The 23,867-nt window shown below is 39.2% G+C and overlaps 1 protein-coding gene across 10 annotated transcripts in view; it reads right to left on the bottom strand.

The window, feature by feature from the left end:
- The window catches only part of PXK (PX domain containing serine/threonine kinase like), a 32,794-nt gene that overhangs the window by 8,182 nt on the left and 745 nt on the right, over positions 1 to 23,867 (bottom strand). For all 10 annotated transcript variants that reach the window (XR_010368634.1, XR_010368635.1, XR_010368636.1 and 7 more), the window contains exons 2-16: positions 16,322 to 16,372; positions 15,674 to 15,721; positions 11,363 to 11,549; positions 9,394 to 9,471; positions 9,147 to 9,220; positions 8,231 to 8,305; positions 7,309 to 7,413; positions 7,050 to 7,151; positions 6,244 to 6,405; positions 4,834 to 4,951; positions 4,315 to 4,393; positions 2,164 to 2,212; positions 1,353 to 1,430; positions 853 to 939; positions 342 to 411 (exon numbers count right to left, since the gene is read on the bottom strand). Coding sequence is in view for 4 of the 10 variants with exons in the window: in XM_064432862.1 (XP_064288932.1) it covers positions 342 to 411; positions 853 to 939; positions 1,353 to 1,430; positions 2,164 to 2,212; positions 4,315 to 4,393; positions 4,834 to 4,951; positions 6,244 to 6,405; positions 7,050 to 7,151; positions 7,309 to 7,413; positions 8,231 to 8,305; positions 9,147 to 9,220; positions 9,394 to 9,471; positions 11,363 to 11,549; positions 15,674 to 15,721; positions 16,322 to 16,372 (1,363 nt within the window). In the remaining 6 variants the exon portion in view is untranslated. The remainder of the gene's footprint in view (positions 1 to 341; positions 412 to 852; positions 940 to 1,352; positions 1,431 to 2,163; positions 2,213 to 4,314; positions 4,394 to 4,833; positions 4,952 to 6,243; positions 6,406 to 7,049; positions 7,152 to 7,308; positions 7,414 to 8,230; positions 8,306 to 9,146; positions 9,221 to 9,393; positions 9,472 to 11,362; positions 11,550 to 15,673; positions 15,722 to 16,321; positions 16,373 to 23,867) is intronic.

Below are 23,867 nucleotides of genomic sequence, written 5' to 3'. Positions count from 1 at the left end.
AGTCTCCCTGAAGACTGCATTATTTAACAGCCCAAGGAATGGATGTTGTTGTTATTCAACTCAAATATCAAAGAGAATGAAGAGACTGATCATTTTTTTTATGAATGGGGCACAGAAGAGAAGAGACATTACTTACAGTTTGGCAGCTGAGAATATAACATTGACAATATTTTTAAGCCCTCCATTTACTTATTATTAAATACCCAAAACACTGGTAGCAGACTTTGGTAGTCTAATATGTAAAGTGTTGGCAATCCCAAAGCTTTTCAGACAGAAGATGAAAGTAACAACAAAAAAACTGACAGAGCTGTATAGAAGCAAATTTCTCTCTCTGTAGTTACCTGAGTTATTTGAGTTGCTGTATTTGGCTGAGTGTTCTTCCCCACTTTCATTGGCAGAGCGTTTTGACTTCTTTAAAAGGGAGCAGAGGAATGGAAGATAGGAATGAATAATCACTGTCTATGGTAAGGGTTGAACTGACACACAGATTTGTAACAGCCATCACTGTATCACACAGTGCTTTTCAATGCTCAGCATCCCCCTCCCCATGCCCAGCACACACTGATGTGGTTACAAGAGCAGCAGCTCATCTGGGCATGAGCTGTTAACCCAGACTGGTTTGTTCAGCAACCTCAAACAGGCTGCACCAATATGCAAGTCAGCTACCACTGTAATTTAAACTTTTTAACAAATCTATTCCTTAGCTAAAGAAGTGAAAACAACCAGGAAGTAGTGCAGAAAAACACAGGAAGGAGTAGAGTCATGTACATATGGCTAAACCTGTGCATAGTAAACATTATAAAAAGAAACACATCTTTTTTTGTGGGAGAAACCTATTTAAAGATTGCTTACTTTTCGTGCCAAGATTTTCCTTTTCTTTTTTTCTTCTTCAGAGCCATGATGAGATTGAGCTCTTGTCAGCCTTCTGTGCTGGTGAATCTGCAAAATTAAGGAAAAAACAGAATAAGACCATAGTAAGATCTCAAATGTTTGAAAACAATGTTTGGGGTGCAAGAAAACACACTGCAGTCACTTTGTATGTTTGGATTTCCTTTTTCATTTCTAGTTTTTCCTTTATTGTTTCTGGTAGAGGATGGAGACTTGTACTGAAGTTAAAATGATCCTCTAATTTGGGAGCCACTAACTGTGAAACTGCACCTCTTAAAACAGTGAAATGCCATCCAGTCAACAGCTATTATACAACTCCTCATATTGCATTTTTGGGAAAGAAAATCTGCTGGTGAAAACCTTTATTACTCAAAATCACTTTTGAGTAAAAACTCACTTTCTGCATGTAAAAGTGATAAGAGGAAATGAAATGTCTGTAGGAAATAAAGAAATATAGACATTACCAATTTCTGTTCTTCTGTTAATCGCTTTTCTATGCATTCCTTGGAGATTTTCAATGCCTCTTTTAGCTTAGTAGGAATCTAATACAGAATGGAGAACAACAAAATGTGATAAAGCAGAACTTCACTGATCAAAACTCAACATTCATCTGATGACATTTCTCATCTAAAGCCCCAAGATGTGACACTATTCCTTTAGTGAAGCAGAAGACTCCAGATGCATGTTTTTCTACTCCAAATCCAGCTACAGATCAGCAGGGACAAAGAAACACCAAACCCTGAAAGGGATACTCTAAAGGCAAGGACAGATAACTACTCTGAGACTCCAGTCACAGCTCCAGATTTCTTTGAGGCTGCCAATACAAGACAGAGGGCACAAATCCTCCAGGAGAAGCACCCTGGGGCAGCTCCCCAGTGGGACCAGATGTGGCCCCTGAAATGCCCCAGTGCTGGAGCTGCAGCAAGGTGGGCTCAGGCAGCAAAACTGCCTTGCACAGGTGCTTGCAAGGTGTTTCCTCTCTGCAAGGGACTGCAGGGCTCAGAGCTCTGCTCAGAGTGTCACCATCAGTCACACAAATGGGCTCCAGTCCAGCAGCTGCCCTTGAACACCCCTGGATCACATCCTGCTCCCCCTCCAAGGGGTGGCACAACGGGGACAGTGTGGGGAGAGTGTGGCAAAGGAAGCCAAACACTGATGGCAACAGCCATAGAGGCAAATCAAGCCAGCTCTCCTCAACCCCCTCTGTCAATTAATATGTAGCTATCCACATCCTGGCACTCCCACAAACATCAGCAAATCAGTGTTCAACTCTACCTTAAACTGTGGTTTCTCAGAGTTTGTTAGCAGGACGTCACTGAATAATCTGTGAGTTGATAAAAAAAAAAGTTAAAAAGAGGAGTATTATTCCCAAGAGACAGGCAAAACCAGAACAAGAATACTATTGGTACTGTTCACTTAAACCCCTCTTTCTCCTTTTGCTTCTTTGTCCTCAACCCTTGGCCACAGATTTTTATGTACTGCTTCTTATTTTCTAAGCACTGCTGTAAGATTAGCAGCACCCACCCCTCAGAATGTAGCCACTACTTATGGCTGAGAAAAATGGTTTGTGAGAGAGATTTTGAAAGTGGATAGAACAGGTACAGTTATCCAAGGCAGAGAAAGATTCCTCCCAAAAGAGAATACCTTTTCCTTAAAAATATATGGATTCTTTATTAAAAAAAAAATCCAGGAACTTTATTTTAAATTTTACCTAAACAAAATAATTGCTCTTTTTAAAAACGTCTCTTAGTACAACTCTTGTCTTAGAATTAACAAGGAACATGTGAAAGATCAAGTGAACTTAACATTTAAAAATATCTTGCCTGTCCTCTACAAAAGGCAACTAAAGCAAATATTGTAATATTTTTGCTCTCCCCTCTATGGTATCAGCAGGAATACAATAAATGATTAATCCTTTTCCATCCAAAACAAAAACACTAGAGGGCAATAGTAGTCTGAAAATAAACTGGTTAGTCCATTTCAAGATACTTTGTCCTGGAGAACATACTAGAAATCTGTCACAGAGAGACCTCAACGCTGGCTCCAAGATAAATATTTCTGAGTTGCTGTTCACTATGGAAAATTATCACGGGCTCATAGTACAGTAAATGAATTCACATCTAGAATCAAGTTAATTCAGGAGAATGAAAAATTCAGAAATAAAGCAGATTTTAAAATACTTCAGAAATCCATGAAAGTTCATCCTTGTTTACAGGACTTTCTGATCCTTTCAGATTACATGTTCTTATGGTTATAATAAATATATATTTAAATTATATTAATTGCTTTAAATTACATTAATTGCATTGCATATCTATGTAGAAGACTTTTGTAAAGAGTATTGGTATGAAGAGAATGTAGGTTAATATCTTACATATCAAATGCAGCTGGGCATAGATTGTTCATTCAACATCTTTAAACACTTGTATATTTCTGTATTCAGAGTTTTCCTACAGTATTTCTACCTTTCTTACATTGTTCTCTCTCCCTCACACCTTAAAAAGCAGAGGAGGGGAGGAGAAGATGGAATTGAAAGCTGCAATGACTCTTCCCAGCCAGGAAATCTGAACCTCAGAGCAGGCTCTGGATGCTCTGCAATCTGTGCTGTGAGAGCAGACCCAGATTTAGGTATGGACAATCTGCCACTGAGGAGGCCCCAGCTACAGCACCTCACATGAAGAAATAATATAATAACCTCCCACCAGGACTGTGGTTCCATGCTCAGCATGCTGGTGACATGTCCCAGCATGGGGACAGCAATGTCCCTGGAATGCAGTGCCCTAACTGGGGCAGGGTGGCACTGCAGACAGGTGTGGTCCCCCCTCAGTGGCACACTGGCAGTGCTCCCTTTGTGCATCCTGGCCTTGCCCCCTGCCTGCCCTCACCCCTTCACTGCATACTACATTTCCTGTAAGGAAATTCATTCTGTCCATGCTTCAGAGAATCCCTAAGCCAGCCCTGCAAGAAACCAGAGAGAACTTCCATTCTACATTTCAGACCCAGAGCAGGTCTAAATGTCACTGCTGAGCAAAGCAAGGGATGTGTTTTGCCAGTCCTAAGTGAACTGATAGCAGAACCTTCTGAAGCAGGTCTGAAGGGAACATGCAAAGACTCCTTATTCTAAACCCTTTAAATCAATCTGTACATGATCTCAATCATGTTTGCATTACTTTAGTGGTTGGATTAATTCAAACCATGCTAAATAAAGTGCATATGTAACAGCTCCAACACACTGAGAGACAAAGAAAAGTTAAATACACATATTAACAAGGGATGGGTTCTACAAAGCCTACCAAGCTTCACCTGGGACACATCCTCAGAACAAGGAGCAAACCTTTCTAAAGAGGAACAAGAGCAGAAAGTTTCTTCCTCCTAAAATAATTAAAAACATTGCTATGAGTGTAAAACAAGTCGAACAGGACTTACGGCATCTGTAAGAGCCGGGAGACAGTTGGCATCCCATTCTTCAGAGCTTCACAAGTCAGAATGGACTCCAACACTGACACTACCAAAGAAAGAACAAGAATGAACACATTTTTGCACAGCAGGATAGCCAATGAATTAGAATGAACGTTTGGCATTGCAGTGTGATGCTCCCCTAAGTATTGCATCAACCAAGCAGTGATGAAGCTCTGTGGCATGTGGTTTTTATTATAGCATTACTATTACACATAGAAACTTTTCAAGAATGTTAAACATGAGGCAAGGGAATCCAGGCATATCATTACTTGCTAAACACTGCTTCATCACTCAGCTAAAAAAGTTTTACTCATGCACTACATGTATTTGATGAAGAACACATTTTCTATTTGACCAAATTGCTAATTCTTTCTGGTCACATGGTGCAAAGATCTCAGGCTGCTATTTCACAGCACTTCAGCTTAGGTAGAGTCTAAGAGTGCACCCAGGCAGCTGTGACTGAGATGTTCTGCACTGCATACTAACCAACAAACACTGATGGAGCAGGGGGGAAGCTCTCCACTGGAATGGTGTCTGGAGGTCTCCCATAGGTCATTTCATACAGTAAGTGTCCAAAGCAATGAACGTCAACACCCTCTAAAGTCTGTGGGGGAACAAAAAATAAAACCACAACTTGTTAGTTTTTCACAACTGGTTAACCCAGTGATCTTGCCTGTGAAGATAGAAAAGAGGAACAAGAGGAACCATTAAGGCAGTTCCTAACCACAACCATTTCCCTGCATAACTGTAGCTCAGATGAAATCTTCATGCTGCAAGCTACAGCAGCCTCTGTTGTCTTTCTGTACAAGATGGTACAAATGGGAGAGCAGTGTGGTCATGTTCTGCAAAAATGTGTGAAGTAGTAAACTCTTCACAAAGCAGTTTAGAGATCTACACATCAACAGAAGTCCCAACCAAGCACACTTTCCCAGCTAAGTCAAACAGCAAAGAATGAGATTTATAAAATGACCAGCTGTCACTTTACAGGGAAGTAGATAAAAAGATGGGGGAAAATGCATGCCAAACAAACCTAGGAGAGTCTCTTTTGCTCCTCCTTAGGTTTGTGCAAGCTGTACATACATGCTCAGCTCCCAGACAGCATATTTCCAAGATTTCTGAACCATGTTTAAACAGAAGAGGCTCCTCTTGCAGTAAGGCTTTGATGGCACTAACAGATTTGGACTAACCATGAACTTGTGATCATTTCCTTGACAACACAGTAGAACTAGTTTAGCAAGGTCAGCAAGCAGCTCTCTCGTGATGCTGCACAGAATTTATTACAATGAGAGCCTAAAGGCAGAGAATGATGTTGCTGCAACAGGGCAAATTTGTTTTCATATTTTTGCAGTAAGAGAAATACTTTACTTTGCAAGCCTGCAGTCAAACAGACACCCCTCAAAAAAATAAAAATAACCTTTGAATAGCTGGAATCTGCAACCATCTGATCAATTTTCAGTCCCCATCAAAGACAAGGCTGATTACTGCTCCCAGCTAAGCACAAGTAAATAGCTACGCTCACTGTACAGACATACAAGTGAAACTGCAGTAGACAATATGCAAATTCCTATGAAATACAGACCAGGGTGAAAAGAGATCTTAAAACAATTGCATTTTACCTCTATTTATGCTGGGACTGTTGTCATAAAAACCCTCACCTGCACTCCCCCTCCACCTGCTTACGTTTGGCCCCAGCCTCACTCCAGTGTGCTGCAACAGAGCTGCTGTGCAGCCAGACAGTGATTTGGAGGAAGCAGAAAAGCAATTTGATGGAGCAAAGCTCAGATTAAACAAAAGGGGCTTGAGAGAGGTTTGTTCATTCTAGGCAGTTCTCCACAAACAAAGGTTGAGAATAAAGATTTGTGTAAGAGTCAGGTGAATTCCTTGTCTGAACCTTACATTAATTTTCCGAAACTGGGAAAAGTATGATCGATAAAATGATGGGAGTCCCAACAAGGAATTTTCTAAATCCAGTAACTTGCAGGTATCCCCATCCAGCATCACATTGGCAGAGTGAAGATGGCCATAAGGAAATCCTTTCTCATGGAGGAATTTTAATACCTGAAAAAAATTGAATAGAGAAGCACTATCACAAGATGGTCTGATGATCTCAAGATTGTAAGATCATCAACTTAAATGCTCCAATACTAAAGCAGACACATAATTAATGAGACCCCCATTTGGAATGCTCACTCAACTTGATCTTCTATCTACATCCTCTTTGGCTGACTATTCATTCCCATTTCACTGGTAGCACTTTTCACAAAACAAATATTTGATGCTGATCCTCAAAGCAGGCTTATGGACACCTCCCAAAGAGATCTGGAAACTAAAATTTAAAATTCTACTGAATATGATAGTTTAAGTTAAAAAAAATTAAAAACACACTAACAACCATGAATTTATGGCACATGTTCTGCAGGCTATGAGTTACTTTCCCTTTTTACACAAGGAACAGACTATATTATCACCTCTCTCCCATTTAAACTCCACACATACCAAATGCATTTTTTTGGGGGGTCATAAATGGTCTCACACAAATATATCTAAATTCAACTCAGCAGCAGATATCTATTTACATTTAGCTTTGAAGTCTGCTGCTGATATAAAGCTTGTGTATTCAAAAGTTTGTCCACTTTCTGTAGTTAGACCAGTTGGATTCCAAAATAATAAATCAAAAAAGCTGATAAAGAAAAAAAAATTACCTCTAATATTTGCCTTCCATATGTTTTTATTTGCTGAAGTTCAAGACCTTGAATTTTTTTAGGATTGCAATACTTCTTCAGGAATGGGTCTTTTGGCTTTGCCTTCAAAAGAAAAACACAAATCAAGTATCATGCCCAGAAAAGTCATTATTTGTCTTAGTTTGCTTAGCAATTGATGGCAAACACTTTTATAAAAAACATGTATGGTCATTCCAGCATATGTTGTGCCATTTGACTTGGGGTAGGGGGAAGATGTTACCTTATAAATAAGGTCCTTTAGTGTCCCTTTTTCACTGAATGGTCTAATAACCAGAGCTGAAGACTCGTTGGCAGTGGCAAAAGTGATTTTGTAAATATAGGGATGCTACCAAAAGAAGAAACTGAAGGTAAATTTTAGATGATGGATTTTTTTAATAATCTGTGTTCAATTCACAAGTAAGAAAAGGTCAGTCTGAATTGTATATTTAAAGCAGTAAATTGGATTCTGTCAGTGGCATGGAATAACTCAAGTTATTCAGTCTTAACCTGGAGTAAATGCAAAGAAGCTTTGCAAAGACATTACTCCATTAACATATAAATTAAAACCAAAATATTTCAGGCAGTCTTTCACATGCTTAACATCCTTAAAGAGAGACTCCAGAGACTCCTTTTGTAGTCAAATGCCAATTTTTTCAGGCAGAGACGTCTACTGGATTTATAATGTGGCATTTCACAGGAGCTTAAATTGCACACCCTCCACTGCAGCTCTACTAAGGTGCTCCTGTCTTGAGTCCAATGAACTGAAAAAATAATGATACTCATTCCACTGCCTCATCAACTGCTGCCTGAGAATATCCCAGCCCATGGATTAGCAATTACACCTAAACAGCACTGTCCTAACAGCCTGAAGGTGTTGAGGAGATTAAATAAAAGCTCATGATCTCACAGTACTGCACAAGAAGAAAAAAAATCCAATCAACCACAACACTGAATCTCCTTTAATAATCCTGCAGGATTATTACTTGTGCTGAGAACATGTTACCTCATAGTACATGGAAAATGTAATTAAAAGGTTTGCAAACCTTTAATGAAAGCAGCTCTAAAATTACAAACTATGCCAACTAGGCTACATGTGCTTTTCCAAGATCAGTCCTTGACACACACTTTCATGCTAGCACAATTTAAAAATCTTCAGTACTCACACAACAGGAAGAAAGAAGTTTCACAGCATACTGTAAGTCTCTGTCAGACAAGTATTTATCAGGGCCAAGATCAGCCTGGAAGTAAACAGGAAAACAATGGCATCAGAATACATGCTGCATTCCATACAGAAAATGTGATCAATGTTCTACCCCAGCAAATTAAGACACATGTTTGAAGGCATATTTTGAAGAGCAAGCAAGAAAATTACACATAGAAAATGAAACCTGAGGAGGCTGAATAAGGCCATACAAACATCCTGACCATAAATAAGTATTACTGCCTCCTTCCTCCCACAGATCTGACATGCATTACTACCACTGCACGAACTTTGCCAACCCTAAATTGGGGGACTGTGTACATTAGGAACTGATAAGGCACCTTCTTTCTCTGCAGCCAGAAAAACTTCCCTCCTCCCACAGGCTTCAGCGACCTCTGCTCTCCAGTGAAGTCTCACAAACAGTTGTGCTCATACAGCTCAGGGCAACACATTTCAGCACAGGAGCAAAAGCAGCTCTCATTAGGGGAGCAATTCATGTCCCCCTCACCTATTAGTTTGTCAGCACTACTAAAGATCTGAGTAGGAAAACCCATGACTTTAAAAAGGTTCATCTCATTATTTTCAGTGAGCACATTTATATTATGGGCAACAACTGCATCATCACAAGAAAAGAATCCTGAGGTGCAGGTTTGGGAACAAATGACCAGGCAGAGAAACTTCCAAACTGGATTTGCCACCAGAGGAAAGAAATGTAATACAAGAAATTCCACACCACACAGCATCTACCTAAGGGCTTCCAAAGCTCTCTCAAAGCCTGAGCTCTTCAATCTCTCTCCCCATCACTCACACATGGTAGTCAAAATAAAACTTTGAGTGCAATTGAGAAAGACTTCAGTATGAAATTAAAGCATAGATACCCAGCTCAACACTAGACGTTCCTTTGGTTGATTCTTAATTTTCATTAAGAAATATTTCTTACGTATTCGCCAACCTACAAAAATAAGTAAAGAAAAAAGTCAGCAGGGGTTTTAATTAAACACTGCTAAATCACACAGCTTACAGGCAGGACAAGCTCTGTAAGCAAAGACAGTATTGGAATCTTACAACAATTCTCATAGTTGAGGAAAAAATTGAGACGTTTTCATGCACACATGCCCTTCTTACCTATATCTTTTAATGGTTCAACTACTTCCCACTTTGGCTCTGATCGGAAGAACATTGAAACATGCTGTAAGGCAATTTCTGGAAAGAAAAAAAAGGAGACAAAGAGGGAGAAAAAAAAAAATAAATGGTCTTAAGACACTACATAATGTAATTATCCACATATGAGGTAAGGTCCAATGCCAGAAGGAAGCCTTCAGGAATTCAGACTAAAAGTCAGCAAAATCAATTCAAAAGGAAATCAGATAAAAACACAGTTAAAGGGCATTTGCATTTTTAACCTGCTAACTCAAATCCAGAGAGAAAACAGAGAAAGCACTTCTTGGAAAACTTAGCTTACCAATCTCCATTCTATCTGTACTGGATCTACATTTCCAAGTCTAAATCACAGCTCAGATTTCCCACACTAGGTGCACACAACATTACAACATCAAATGTTTCTGCTGCATCTGTAAAAGTGCTTTTATCTCTTTGACATCCATCTATGTTGCTATTACTAAGTGTAGTTTATGTAAACGAATTAGTTCTGTTTCACTATAGGTTATTGTGCCCTTTTCTGTGCAGGCAGAGGTATTTGGCCAGCTATCATGAATCTTTATACATTTTGGGGGCCAAGGGGGAGGACACCCATCTGGTTAGTGAATTCTCCCACAGCTGGGAACACAACTGGTTTATTCATGAAGTGACTTGAGGGGAAATCTCAATGAGAAGTGGGGGGGAGAAAGGGAATCATGCCAAGGGAATCATGGCATAGAAATACAGCAAAAAGGTAAGGATGCACTGATCTCTCTGCATTGTATCTTCTTTCTTTAGAAATATGCTAGAAAAAAAGTGTAACAAGCATCATCTCTCTGCTCCAGTATTTAGGAAACCACAAACTGATGGTGTCTCTAAAGACCATAGGCAATGACATGTGTCACCAGCTTCCCAGCAACTTGCAGGAAAAACAATCTTGATGAAAGTGCTCAAAATTAACACAGAAATCACTACGCCTCTTTGAGAATTTAAACTGCTTGCTCAGCATTAGACAGACAAACTGCATCCTTAAAGAGTCACTAATAATTTACAGCTCCTGCACAGCTTATCATATTGGGAAATGTTCTTTGCACTTTGAAGCTGAAGATACAAGAATGTTACATAAAGGGAGGAAAAAAAGACAAGTGAAAAGGAAGCAGTAAGTTCCTGCTTCAGTAGGCTCTGCTTCTAAGAAAACAAGCTTTGCATTTTGCAAAGAGTTGGTTTGCCTATGAACTAAATTTGTGGAGTGGGTTTCATCACTAAGAGGAAGTTTTTTCAGTCTGCAAGACAAATATTTATTGATATCTAATGGCTGAAGCTGAAGTAAGACAAATTCAAAGCATAAACAGTTAGTAATGAAGAAACTGATCAATGGATATCATTTTAAGGAATGCAGTGACTTTCCAGTATCTGTGGGAAGAGGGAATCTGGCTTAGTTTAGCCTTGAAAAAGTACTCAACCTAGCTCAAACAATTAGTTCTAAATTAGCTCACACCCCAAAGCAAGGGCAGGAGCTAGACAAGATAACCACAATTCTTGAAAGGTTCTGTGTTCAGAAAGTGGGCTGTTTTAACAGAACACTAAGCTAACAAACTTAACTCTACCTTAGACTCTGACAGGAAAATTATTTCCCGAGAACAATTATTTTCGTTTATTACGAATTATGAAAGTAGATGTCACTCTGACCAACCCCCCCTCCTCCAAGTTCTGCTTACACAGATCTTGACCCTCTTCACTCCTCTGTGAAATAATTCAAATATTTATATTTGACAATCCCAGCAGGATCCATGCACAGAGCTGGAGAAGCATTATCATAAATAATCACATGCACAGGAGGATAATTTTGAAGATTGTTCCCCCCATGTTTCAGTGTAGATCCTGGCCAGGATTCAATTAAGGTACACAGCACGTGCTGAAGTCAAAGTGAAGCACAGTTTTTTTATTTTCTACTTACCAGTGTAATTTACAGAATAGCTGTTTGGGTCCAAGAATTTCTTTACCAGTTCACAGTTGGACAGTATGTGATGGGTAGTAATGACATCCAGGTAGGCCTGGAGTCCCTTCTGTCTCTCAGCAATGAATTCACGCTCCATATTTCCAATCAACTTTTTTGGAGGAAGAGGTAGACTTAGAGTTGAGATCTTAAAAAGAGAGGAAAAATTACTAACCTTGCTCGCAAAATGCCTCAAGGATATAAAACTAGCAACCCAGAAAGCAAAAGTTTCCCAGCAGCAAGCTAACTACTGGATAACTCTCCTTGTACTGTGTATGTACAAGCTTTTCTATTTTTCCTAAGCACCATTATCAGAGTCAGATGACAGCTCACATCCCACTGTGAAGAGATTAGTAAGTGGAACAACACTGAAAATACAAGGAGACAAATTTTTGCTAGTGAGTCATACATTTAAGATCACTACCCGAAACTTTCAGACACTAAATACCTATAATTTTCAGCCAGGTTCTTTCCATGATGTGCTTCTGCCACAGCACAAAAACAATTCACACCTGACCACTTTTTCTGGGTAAGATTAATGCTTTCTTATTTCATCATGTGCAGATTAGTAATTTTCATCTGCCTCTATGTATTTGTAGGTAATGTTAAACCCTGTTAGTATTTTTAATATGTAATTTCAGATACTGTGCATATTTCCATTTTATCTTCTGAATTTGTTCCTGTACATTTTTTAAACATCTATACATCTTTCAACCCAGAAATAGCTGCAATCTACCAAGGGATGTACACTAATTGTATTATACTGACACAAGAGATCTAAAACTTGATGGGGGAAAAAAAAATCCGAGAAATCCTTCAAAATAGAACAATGAAAAAAATTCAAAGCTTTGTGTAAATGAGATCAAAGAGATCATCTTTAGTGTTTAAATCCAACTACGTCATGTGAATTGCCAGAACACATTTTTCCTGTCATTAACACATCGTTGTCCTGCAGATCAAAGCACCTGCCTTGGGTAAGCTGAATCTCCATGGGAGTTATCTGTAAGAATTACATGTTGCAGGAATCAATTACACCTGATGCAATAACCTCATTTCTAAAGCAAACAGTTCGCCAGGGAGAAGACTGGGACTTTTGGTGTTTGAACAATTTTCATTTTAACTAGTGGAAAAAGTAACGGATTAGTTCAACAAACTGGAGCAGAAGGAGCATCCCCCTTCCTTTCTACCTCCTTCATTTGAACAGAGGAGTTGTGCTCTGCTAACTTTAGCACTTCTTGTTTTCTGACTTCAAATTATGGACTGAAAAAGAACCATATCTATGTCTGAATTACAGAAGCTATTAATAAAAACCAGGGAAAAAAATCAAAAACAACCATATATCACTTACAGCCAATAATTCACCAAATTAGTTTTAGCACTAGAGGCAAACAGAACTCTCTTTTGGCAGACCACTCTTTTTGATTAAAAACTGAGCTTCTAAACAGGAGCTGAGTCCTTTTCTAGAATACTCACTTAAAAAGCATGCCAAATCATCACCTTTACCTTATTGAGCTGACGGCTAGTTACCATCAGAGAGAAACTGACTCTAATTCACAGGGTTTCCAACCACTACTATTTGTTTTAAAACTTATAAATCAGACTTCTACTATTTTCCAACAGAAAGCAACATTCAGGCCCAGGTTTTTGCAGCTATCTGCCAAAACACACAGCACAGCACAGCAAGAACACCTCACTGAGGGCCTGACCTTGCAAAGACCTCACATGCTTTCAGACACTGCTTCTCAGTGGCTCCAGCTCACCACTGGAGCCAGGATGGGCTTTGCCACTGAAGAACCTGGGAATTAACATTCTTATCTTCAAACCACAGCCTGCTCAGGAATGTCTGTTCAAAAGCTGCAATAAAATGCTTCACAAAAGCCAGATATCTTGCTGTGAATTCCAGTACTTCCAGTACCAGCACTTCACTTGACAAAACAGAAGAATGATCTCCACTGATCTCTGTCAAATACTTAAAGAAGAAAAATGCAGAACCGACTGGAAGAAGCTTTTCAATCTGGTACAACTGAGAGTTCAGGGAACCTGTCTTGAAACTTTCTGATACAAATCAGGGTCACGTATATACACTTCAATTTTTTCCAAGGTATTTGGCAGGACTGCATTCCCTAGCCTAGACAATTTTTTAATTATCAATCCTTACTACAGGTAGTACCAGATTAAGAAAAGAAAATTCACATTCCAACTCAACTGCAGCTGTGCTCAAACACATCCACACAAACACAGAGAGGTCAAATATGCCGCAAGAACTTGGAGACCTTGGGCTTTACACCCAAAAGAAGCTTCAGCAGCTCTTCCAGCAGATCTTTAGCTTTGAAGGAAGAAGATTAGGGTTTGGAATCTTCTTATTTGTTTAGAGTTTTGTTTGTTTACCCTAATTTCAATATACACAAGATGAGAGCTTATAGAGTTTTAAAATGTGTCACAGGACCTGAATATTGTCATGGAATATTGTTGCTTAGAGTTTTGGATGAACACATCTGAGAAGTGTGTTGTCTTAATTGATGAGGAAAGTTCAGCTCCAGCATTGCAAAGAGTAATTTATAAAAAACTCTGAGACAGCAGGAGAAAAGAGAAAGAAAAAAGAGAAAAGAGCCACTGGAGAGACCAACTGCTAAAGCACATGCCCTGCTAATTGAGCCATCCTCTCATATCCTCCCATTAAAGTTAGAGGTACATTTTGATAATTCTTTTTAATGTTTTCCAGTCATCCAAGTCATGCAAGCAGCTGACATTTTTGTCCTGGATCTTAGTTTCTCTTGTTTCAAATCTCCCCTTTGTCCCACTCTGCAAAGTTGCTGTCAGATAATTTCCTGGACCCTCCATTCTTATCATTTACTTTTATTTCAGATAAAAAAGCTTTTCCTTCTAAACCCCATCATACATAACCTATTAACCTTCACTTAACAGATTTTCCACATAGACCTAACTTTGCAGTACCTGTCATTTCTGGATTTTAAGTCTTAAAGGTCCATTGCCTTCTCTGCTAAAGCTGCCTCATTTGAAAGGTAAATGAGAAGGCAACAAAGCCTTTTCATGCCTCAACACATTCTGTTGCCCCGTGGTTAAGAGCAGCTTGTTATAGGTGGCTGCAAAGTGAACTCTTCCTTCTTTTTAAAAACTTTCACAAATTTTTTTCTCTGTGATCTCTATCAAAACTATGGTTAGACCACAATGACCCCAGGGTACTCTGATGACCAGTACCATCTCAACTCCTTGTGTTCCCATGGGTGTTTGTCTAATTTTAGATCTTGGATGTCTCTGGGGCAGGAGACACCTCTGTATTACATTTATTCAGCACATCACAGAGAAGGTTTCTAGGTCATGATAAAAGTTCCTACTTAAATGCTACTGCACATTTATCAGAGTAATTCCACAAGGCATCTGTTGAATTGTGACTGATTTGCCCCCATCCACCTGCAGCAGAGGAAGCAGTTGCAGTGGCCTCTCAGAGCACACAAATCAACACCGTGCAGGCTTTTGCTCCTCGAGGTTCATCAAGCAGATAGTTGATTTGATTTGGGGAGGAGGGAGGAAGTGGAAGCAATATTAAGCTCTTGAATTCATGAAATACTTAACAAGGGAAAAATTTTAAAGTCACAAAAATCTATCCTCAAATCGTGTCGCTCACTTTTTATCCTGTTAGCCCAGTATGGAAATCTCAAGAGTTTGTCTCCTGTAGATGTTAATCACTGCTGCTTCCCCCCTGTTCCCAAACACACTCACACTTCTGCTTTTTCCCACACAAACTAAAAAGAAATAATTGTCCTAAATAGCAGGAGAAAACACACAGTAAGTCCAGTGTCTGACCAAGGAACACTCCTCAGTGTCACAGAAAACTATCACATGAGAAGCAGCATCTGGTAGTCTTTTAAACGAATATAAATAATGAGACACATAGCACTTCAATGCTGAATTTCTAAGGTTGGTATGTGCCTTGGCTTTCTCCAAATCAAAGGAGGAACAAATAAAAACACATAAAACCGGAACAAGTCACAGGACTGAAGGGAAAGATTCAGTAGCTGCCAAATTTCTCCATTTCAATATAAATTGATCCTGTTGATGCTAAAATTCAAATTTTACCAGAGAAAACTTAAGGGTGAATAAGTACATATTCATGTTACATTTGAAGTCACAGTTCCTCTTTACATCGGGGCGAATTCTTTTATTTTTTCACCACAATATACAAAAATATCACAATTCTGAACATATTCTTCTAATGACATTTTTTATTCATATATGAAGAGTGAAAATTACCTGCAGGCTGTTATTCAGCAAGTCAAAGTCGCTATACCGCCTCACAATCTGTAAAATAAAATACACAGTTCAGGAAACCAATTACTTTTTCCATTGGCATTTTACTCCTCAAAATCCCACCAGAGAAAATTAATTCCCATTTACAATCATCTTCTTTTGCAATGTTTGTACAAATGCCTAACTGCTGGATTTATGTCACATTGCCAGAGAGCAAAAAAGAGTTTTTAATCACAACCTGATCAGACAGAAAATGCATTTCTAAAAATTATCTTAAAACAGTACTTGTGAGCAAAGTTGTCTGCAAACAAGACATTTTTGCCATATTAGATGTAAAAACTTTTTAGCACTGAGAAAGGCAAACTAGAATTTGAGATTTTAAAATTATGGTTGTACCAACACACAGTAGAAACACATGACAGGCATTTCTCCTGGAATATTCAGAATAGCAGCAGACAACATGCCTTCTGTAGCTGGCAGCAATACTGTTTTTCTCTTAGTTTTGACCAAAAGAATTCAAGCACTTCATGTTCTCAATTCCAAATCAACATTTCTCTTTCCAGCTCAAATTTTAAAAGCTAAGAATAGGCAATTTTCAAACTTTTCCTAAAAAAGAATCCTAGTTATATGAACTACAACTTAAGAAATTACCTGCCAACTGTTTTCTGTTGAAACTCCTCTCTGGACACGGATTATGTATTCCTAATAAAAGGAAAAAAATCATTAGAAATGAGCACTAATGAGCTGAAGAAAGTTATTAGGCACTTCCTCAAGTAAGACAACTAACATTCAAATGCAGAAAATTCAGATCCAGCACCTTGGGCAAGGCCAGAGCTGGGTTTGCTCAGACCATCCCTCACAATTGCTCTGCTCTGCTTTCCCAGCACAGGAGACAAGGAGAGCTCCAGGAGCTTGCACACCTGTGGAGCACTTGAGAGGTTTAATTTAGAAAAGACAGCAAAAGCATACTCAGCACACGTGCCTACCCACAACAGCTGAAGAAACCTCTCTCTTCTCACCTCCAATACCTAACAAGTACCCCCAGGAATTATTGCCACCAGCAAAATGCCAGTAAATAACCGCAGCAAAAGTGTCTATTTTCAGAAAGTCAGCCTGACATGGTCCCTTCATATTTTTTCCTCTTACCCATTTGAAATCATAATTATGGTATCTTCCTGTAAAACACGAAGCCCAAATCATCATAATTAGTAACACAAATCCACAGAGCTGATAACATTTAACCAGTGTAATTATCTTTGGAAACTGTGTGACAGAAATCAATTAATGGGACACCTGGAAACCCATATTCACCACTAATGTGTTTTTTCTTGTTTTGTGACCATTGCTGTATTTTGGGAAGAGGCTACTTCACACACAGACAAAAAATTGCAGCAACTGCTTATTCATCAAGTCGCAAAGGAACATTGGCTGTTTCTCTGAAAAACCACACCAGTGATGATTCACCACGTGCAGTCATTCATCTTTTCTAGCATTTTGGAAAAAGCTGAGTTATTGCTCAATCCCTTGTAGCACTTGCTCTTTATCCAGTGATTGCCATTTTCTATTGAGCCCCAAGAAAATGCTCCAAGACAGGCAGAACACAAATTCATTAAACAACCATCAAAGCATTTTATTGCACACAACCACACTGGTCAACACAGCTCTTCTGGAGACGCTTGTGATAAAAACCTGGGACACAGACCTCATTTTCACAGTAAGATTATATTTTTAAAAAAACATATTTGGGCCACAACTATTTTTCCCCACATTTACTTGAGCATTTTTCCCATCCCATCCATATCTGCTTTTGTGGCCTAATGCACTACTCAAGTCCCTTTTTTATGTCACAGGGTTTGCAACTGGAAAAAGAAGAGCAAACACTCTCCAGGTGTGGCCATCAGTTCTGTCTGTAAGGAAGAGCCAAGTCCCCACCATACACTCTCCATCAGCACTGACCATAATTAATTATTGTCCAACTCAGCACTACCCTGTCAATACAACTAATGAAAAAGCCCAAATGGTCTTCTGAGTTGGTTGAGGGGCTTTTTCCCCAAAGCTGGTAATGAGATTGAAAGTCAAAGAACAGCAATAGTAGAAAGGCCAGGATAAGAAGTAGAATCCCATTCCCAGTATCTGCCATGGCTACACATCATCAGCAGAGCACAGTATGCTGAGCTCCAGTGAGAAGTTGATACTTCCTATTGCCTCTGTGAGGGAGCAAGCTTGTCGTGGGATTATAATTAGCACCACTGATATATGCTTCCCATAGGACCAGGGAAGAGCTTTCAACTCTTCAAGTCTAAATGCACAAAAGCCTTTATTTCTCTGCCAAATTCTGGTTTAGTTAGGAAAAAAAATGTGAATTACAACAATCTTCTTTGAGACAACCTGATAGTGGGACTGAGACTGTGCCCATAGGAAATAAATGAAAGCATAAGGAAAACAGAGGCACACTCTGGATCATTTCTGTTTAGCAGAATCATCAAACATAGGAAAACAGGATGGAAATGCCTTCAGAAAAAAGTAATTACCAGAGTTCACTCCTGCAAACAGTTTTAGGCATCAACAACCAGGCTCGGGGAGGTCTGTGTTAGCTACACTCCTGTAGAATTCCCATGGCATCTTTCACTCCTACATGAATAGCTCAGAATTTTTCCTATGACTCAGTTTACCAAATAACTTCAAAGGAGCCCTAACAGCTGCTGGTTGGGAAAGGAAGGTCTCAGCTTGCAGCAGAGACACAACCTCCTGCTCTGCTTTGCCCACGGGCAGCAAGGTCACTGTCAGCAGGAGCCTCCAACAGGACAGGCCACAAAACCATTCCTAAAACAACTTCCCTGCTCCCTCCACACAGGTGAGGTTTGTACATCTGCTGCTCTTCCTATCAGCACTGCCAAACCACTTCATGACACAACCTTGATATTCCTGCAGCAGCTCAAAATACATTTTTAAAGATGCCAAGCAAAGCAGTTTTACCTATGGGATCATTTCCTGGCTGCTCCAATTAGTCCAAAAAGGCTGAAATGGGTGCTGGGAGGAGGAGGTGGTCAGGAGAAGGGAAAGATGTATGACCCCAGTTGCACTGTCATTTCCTAAAATCTTCTTCCTAGTACTACAGAGCTCTGGATAGAGTTTCTGAAAAGGAATATTTTCCAAATAACCACATGGATCAGTGACAACCACACTGCATTTCTCCAACCTTTTGCCGATAACAGTTTCACACTCACTGCGTGGGATTAATGTTATCCTGAATTTACCCATTTTCAGTCAGAGCCAAGATTTAGCTGTTTTTTTTTTTTTTTTCCCCAAAATTCATCAAGATTAGTCCCTGGTGTTCCAGCACTTATTAAAACATTATCATCAGCAACTCAGAGCTGCTCAGCAAAATTTTGTTAACATTCCTGGGTGAAAATTGCACAGCAAAGCACTCCAAATGTTTAACAATTGCTCTTTATCACCATTCCTAGTTTTTGAAACAGGAAGCAAACAGGAAAGAAGGCTTTTGCAGAGACAAAATAGGAAAAAAAAAGTGGTGAGTTAAGAGATTCTTATAATAAAACATAGAGTCTCAACAATATTGGGAAATACAGTCTGTTTCCCCAAGCAAATAGTCTCTAAATCTCCAGCTCAGGATAGTCAGCCTCTTTTTCCACAGATTTCTGCTTTACATCTGTTTAATCCAACAGGCTTGAAAAGCCAACCATTATAAAGATCCAGGTCACCTTCAGGTCACATCAACTAAAAGTTTGAAAGGGCTTTATTTTATAAGCATTAAAAAGAGGAAAGCCTAATTAAGCATGAATACAATCCCTGCTTAAGTAGGCTGGATTGGAACAATTTCTAGTAAGAAGCTCTTTTAAATGTTTATTTAGAAAATCTCCCATGTGAAAAGCAGCAACAACATCAGGAGAGCTGCTCAGCCTCAGAGGCCTCTCTCAGTATTTATCTGCTGTTGCTCAACTGCCATTAAGCCCATCGGAAGTAGGAGCAGCAGTGGTTGGTGTTTCCTCACTTTCTGAACAAGGCAGGTGTGTGTGTCTGTGCTGCACCATTCACACACTGTATCCTCCTGTAGTAATGAGTCAGCCATTCAATCAGTGAAAGCTATGAAGTAGGACAACTGCAGGGAAAAAATAGGACACACATTTACATGTAATGAAACTTGGTGAGCACGAAAAGGTTTGGAGAGAGATGAGAAATCAGAGATTTTCAGTGCTCTGTATCACTGTGACCTTCACCAGAAAGGCAAATTACTCACTATTTTTCAGGAAATACTCAGTAGCCAACAAAAATATTCTAATTAGGGTTACTAAAGTACAATATGGAAACTAATATTTTGACTACAATCTTCACAGGGCCTACAAATGCAACACTCATTTAGTAAGACCACCAGTGGAAACCATAAGTTTGGAATATTTAAAATTAAGTGTGATGAAAGAGCCATCTTTTGTGAGGCTGGAGGAGAGGTGGAAGGCTATTTACTGACTAAACCCAGGGGAGGAACTGCATTTCTGAAACCTCAAACAAGTGAACTGTGACAGTTCCCTGTGTAATGCCATGTCTAAAAGTAACTTCATGTTTGTTTTTGTCCAAAGTGAATGCAGCCTTGAAAAGACTGAATTCCTTGTAGAGCAGATGTGCAAAATCTTTAACAAGCTTTTAAACTAAACTCTACAGTCCTAGAAATATGTGGCTCCATTTTTTCTATTTGGAACAATAAAAGAAAAAATATAAATGCTTTTTCAACTTTTTTTTAATCTAACAGCCATGAGTGTCAACATTCATCATTGCTTAAGGAAAACTAAAAACTCTGGAAGATTGTTAGGAGAGGGATTTATTTCAGCTGTTCATTTCCAAATGCCTTTAAGGCAACAATGTACTGTATTAAAGCTGGCTGTTTCACTACTTCAATTTCAAAATATGAAACACGTGAAAAAGGAAAATTACTTCAGAAAATAATTGAGAAATGTTAAGAAGAACATGTACAACTCACCAGTAGCTTTACTGCTGAACAGACTTGCAGGTACAGTTCTTAATAAGGAAAATGTCTAGATTATCATGGAAGAAAATAGCATCCTATTTTAAGGCTTAGAAAGAAACCACTATTACATGGTGAACACACAGATGAAATACTGCAATATGAGGCAAGTTTAACAGCCAAAATTTATTAAAGCTTTAGTGCTGAAATTGCCTCTGTTGTCAGAACACAACATTTGGCATCAAGATGAGACACTTGCAAATGGCAAGTATCCATTTAGTATATTGGATGTAATCCTGCTGCTATTGAAGTCAAGGAATGCAACAGCAACAAAACTTCATTTTCTACAAAAGGGCTGGTACACAGACCTACAAAGGCCCTGACTCATGGCCATGGAAAGGTGCCCAACACACCCCTGGAAGTTACACAGTTACTCTCCCTGACGCAGTGCTCGTGGCTGAAGCATAAAGGAGACAAAATGAAGCTGACTGGGCTTGTTCTTGTAATTTCAAGTCTAATAGGTGAGATGCCATTGGAAGGCACCTGCAATATGTATTTTTTTGGCTTTCAAAATGAAAAGGACTCCATAAACATCAGGCTACTGAATTAATTGTATTTAAGTGCACATTCCAATAAAACTCAGACTGCTTGTAACACATTTTAACCAGGGAAACAACTTTTGAAAACACAGAAAGACATTGTTTTCCTCTTCCAATTATGACTGGAAATAAATACACAGAAGGAAAACCTCAGTGAACAATTTCTTTGCTGCAATACAAAAACAGAGATTATGTTCCAGCTCGGATGTACTAAGTCCAGTAAGAACTTCTGAGCTCTTCTGACTTGAAGGAAGCATGCTGAGCCTCTGTGCCTATCAGATAATTTGGCAGTTGGCTCCCTAACAATCTAAAAACCCATTTATGGGGGGTTGACATACTCTTACTATGCAAAAAGTGCAAATCCTCAAAAGTCCATTCTCAATAGTAGCTTAATCCCTTCTTAGGTTTCTAGAGAATTCAGGTAAGAACACAGTAGTTTCAGGTTTTGTTTTCAGTTTTGTTTTTTTCAGTTTCACCTTCAGCCTCAGGAAACAGAAACTCAGCCTCTGCCAAGTACAGCCCTTGATTCAATGCTATGAAGTTTACACTTACCCAGTCTGTTGTACTAAATTTAAATTAACAGAAACTGCTTAGAACAATACACAAGCAAACTATTCATTAGACACAAGCTTTGGTCTTCTATGTGATATTTCACCATGTCTACAGAGCTTTTCCTGAAATTCTTCACCTTTTCCTTAGCTGTTTTTTCAGAAGATTGGCTATTTTCAGCACCAACAGAAGGTTTACATAACAACTAGTTCAGTTGCCATGTTAAAGTTGCACCTAAACTCAGCCTAAGCCATCTTCATATGAGTGCTTTTAGAAGCTATGATCTACAGGAAAAAAAAAATACAAACCCAAGTTTAAAACAACTCTTGCAACACTAAACAACATTATAAAATCTTAATATATACTGCTGACAAAAGAATTCTAAAAATTTCATGGCAGCCTTTGCTTTAGAACAGGCCTAGTTCTCCAAATATTAGTTTGGGATAAAGGATGTTATAGATCTACATCTTTTGAAGATACCACTTTGAGGTGGAATGAAGAACAACACTGAAAAGCATTCATTTAATGACAATCTACATTCTTCTAACTATAATTTAACAAAGTAAAATACAGTTTTCAAGCCCCACAAAAACACTTCAACCCTTATTTCTTAGAAGGATGTAATTTACACACCTCTTCAGAGACAAGGATTTATTCCTATGGCTTATTTTGACTCAGGAAAGTTCAAGTCAGGGACAGCATCACCCACCAATAAACAAGCTATTCAGACACCAGGGACATAAGATGAAGTATCTGAAATGACAGAATAGTCCACTTACATCAAATAAGAAACCAAATGTCTGTTAATGGCTTCCTGTATTTTGTTATCCCACACTGGCTCTGTATAAACCATCTGTGCTACACACACTTCAAGCCATCTTTCAGCTATCAACAGGGCTTCTGCAGTAAAACAAACAATTACTAATAGATGTATCTTAGAGACAGATTTGAAATCAAAAGGCACGGTGCTCCAGCATTCTGTTATTAAGAAAAGATCAGAACAAAACAGCAGAGAATTAGCACAACTGTTAGTAACAGAATACAGAGATGAAAGACAGGGCTATCGCACTCCCTCAGCCGAGATGACACAGGAAGAGTCTGGATTGCAAAAGTTCTTCCAAGGGATCATTCTTAAAAGAATCTTGTGACTTTTTCTTTTCCAATCAGAATCACGCAAACCAAAGGAAAGAGCACAAAACACTATTGTCATTTGCAACTAACAAAAAAGCATAATAAGGAAACAAGCTACTAACGAAACATAATCTGGTCTGCTGGGGAGTATTAGGAGTTACACAACTTCTCACAGGACTTGGCACACCCATCCTTCAGCTACTGAAACAGGTAAAAAGCATCCCACTTGCCAGGAAATAAACCTCTTTAGTCTTAATTATAAGAGGAGCTGCATCAATTGAGAGCCACAGCCTGTTGGATCCACAAGGCCTCCCAGACAATTCCTCATAGGTAACTTCTGTTCAGAGAAAGACTGGAATGTCAATAAATGTGAGCTCCTCAGACAAAAAATAAACCACTTCTTAGTGTGAATTATTTATATGAGAGTATTTAATAAGACAGTCTGTAAATCAGTGTATACCCAGGGTGAATCTGCAGTTATTGCCATTCAGGGTAAGGGAATGCAACAGATGCAAGGAAGCAGGAAGCAATCCACAATGCAGGAATCAGAGCTGTGTAAGGGACATAAGGAAACCCTCTCTCCATTTAAAGCAAGCTTCCCACTGGAGTACCTGAGGGATCTCTGGCCTCCTCTCCAGCACCCCTGCTCTCAGCTAAAGCAGGAATCAGAAATGACAGCCAGTTCTCTGATTCCCACTACTGCTTGGTCATACTATAATGAAACCCGGTTTTCAAAGTGGAAAATAACAGCAAGCAGGACATTACAGAATTTGGATTATTACTGCATGCTCAAAGACAGCGCTTACGGACGCACTGTGCATGTGTCCCAGGCATCCCAAAAGAATTAATCTGACACGCAAGTGACGGCAGGGCTCGTTCTGCTGAGTGCCACGGCTCCCCACAGCGTGGAACGGGGCTGGGGCTGCGGCTCGCTCGGCCA

The sequence above is a fragment of the Passer domesticus genome, chromosome 9 (genome assembly GCF_036417665.1).
Source record: "Passer domesticus isolate bPasDom1 chromosome 9, bPasDom1.hap1, whole genome shotgun sequence".
Lineage (NCBI taxonomy): Eukaryota > Metazoa > Chordata > Aves > Passeriformes > Passeridae > Passer > Passer domesticus.
This window is presented reverse-complemented; position numbering and strand designations above follow the sequence as displayed.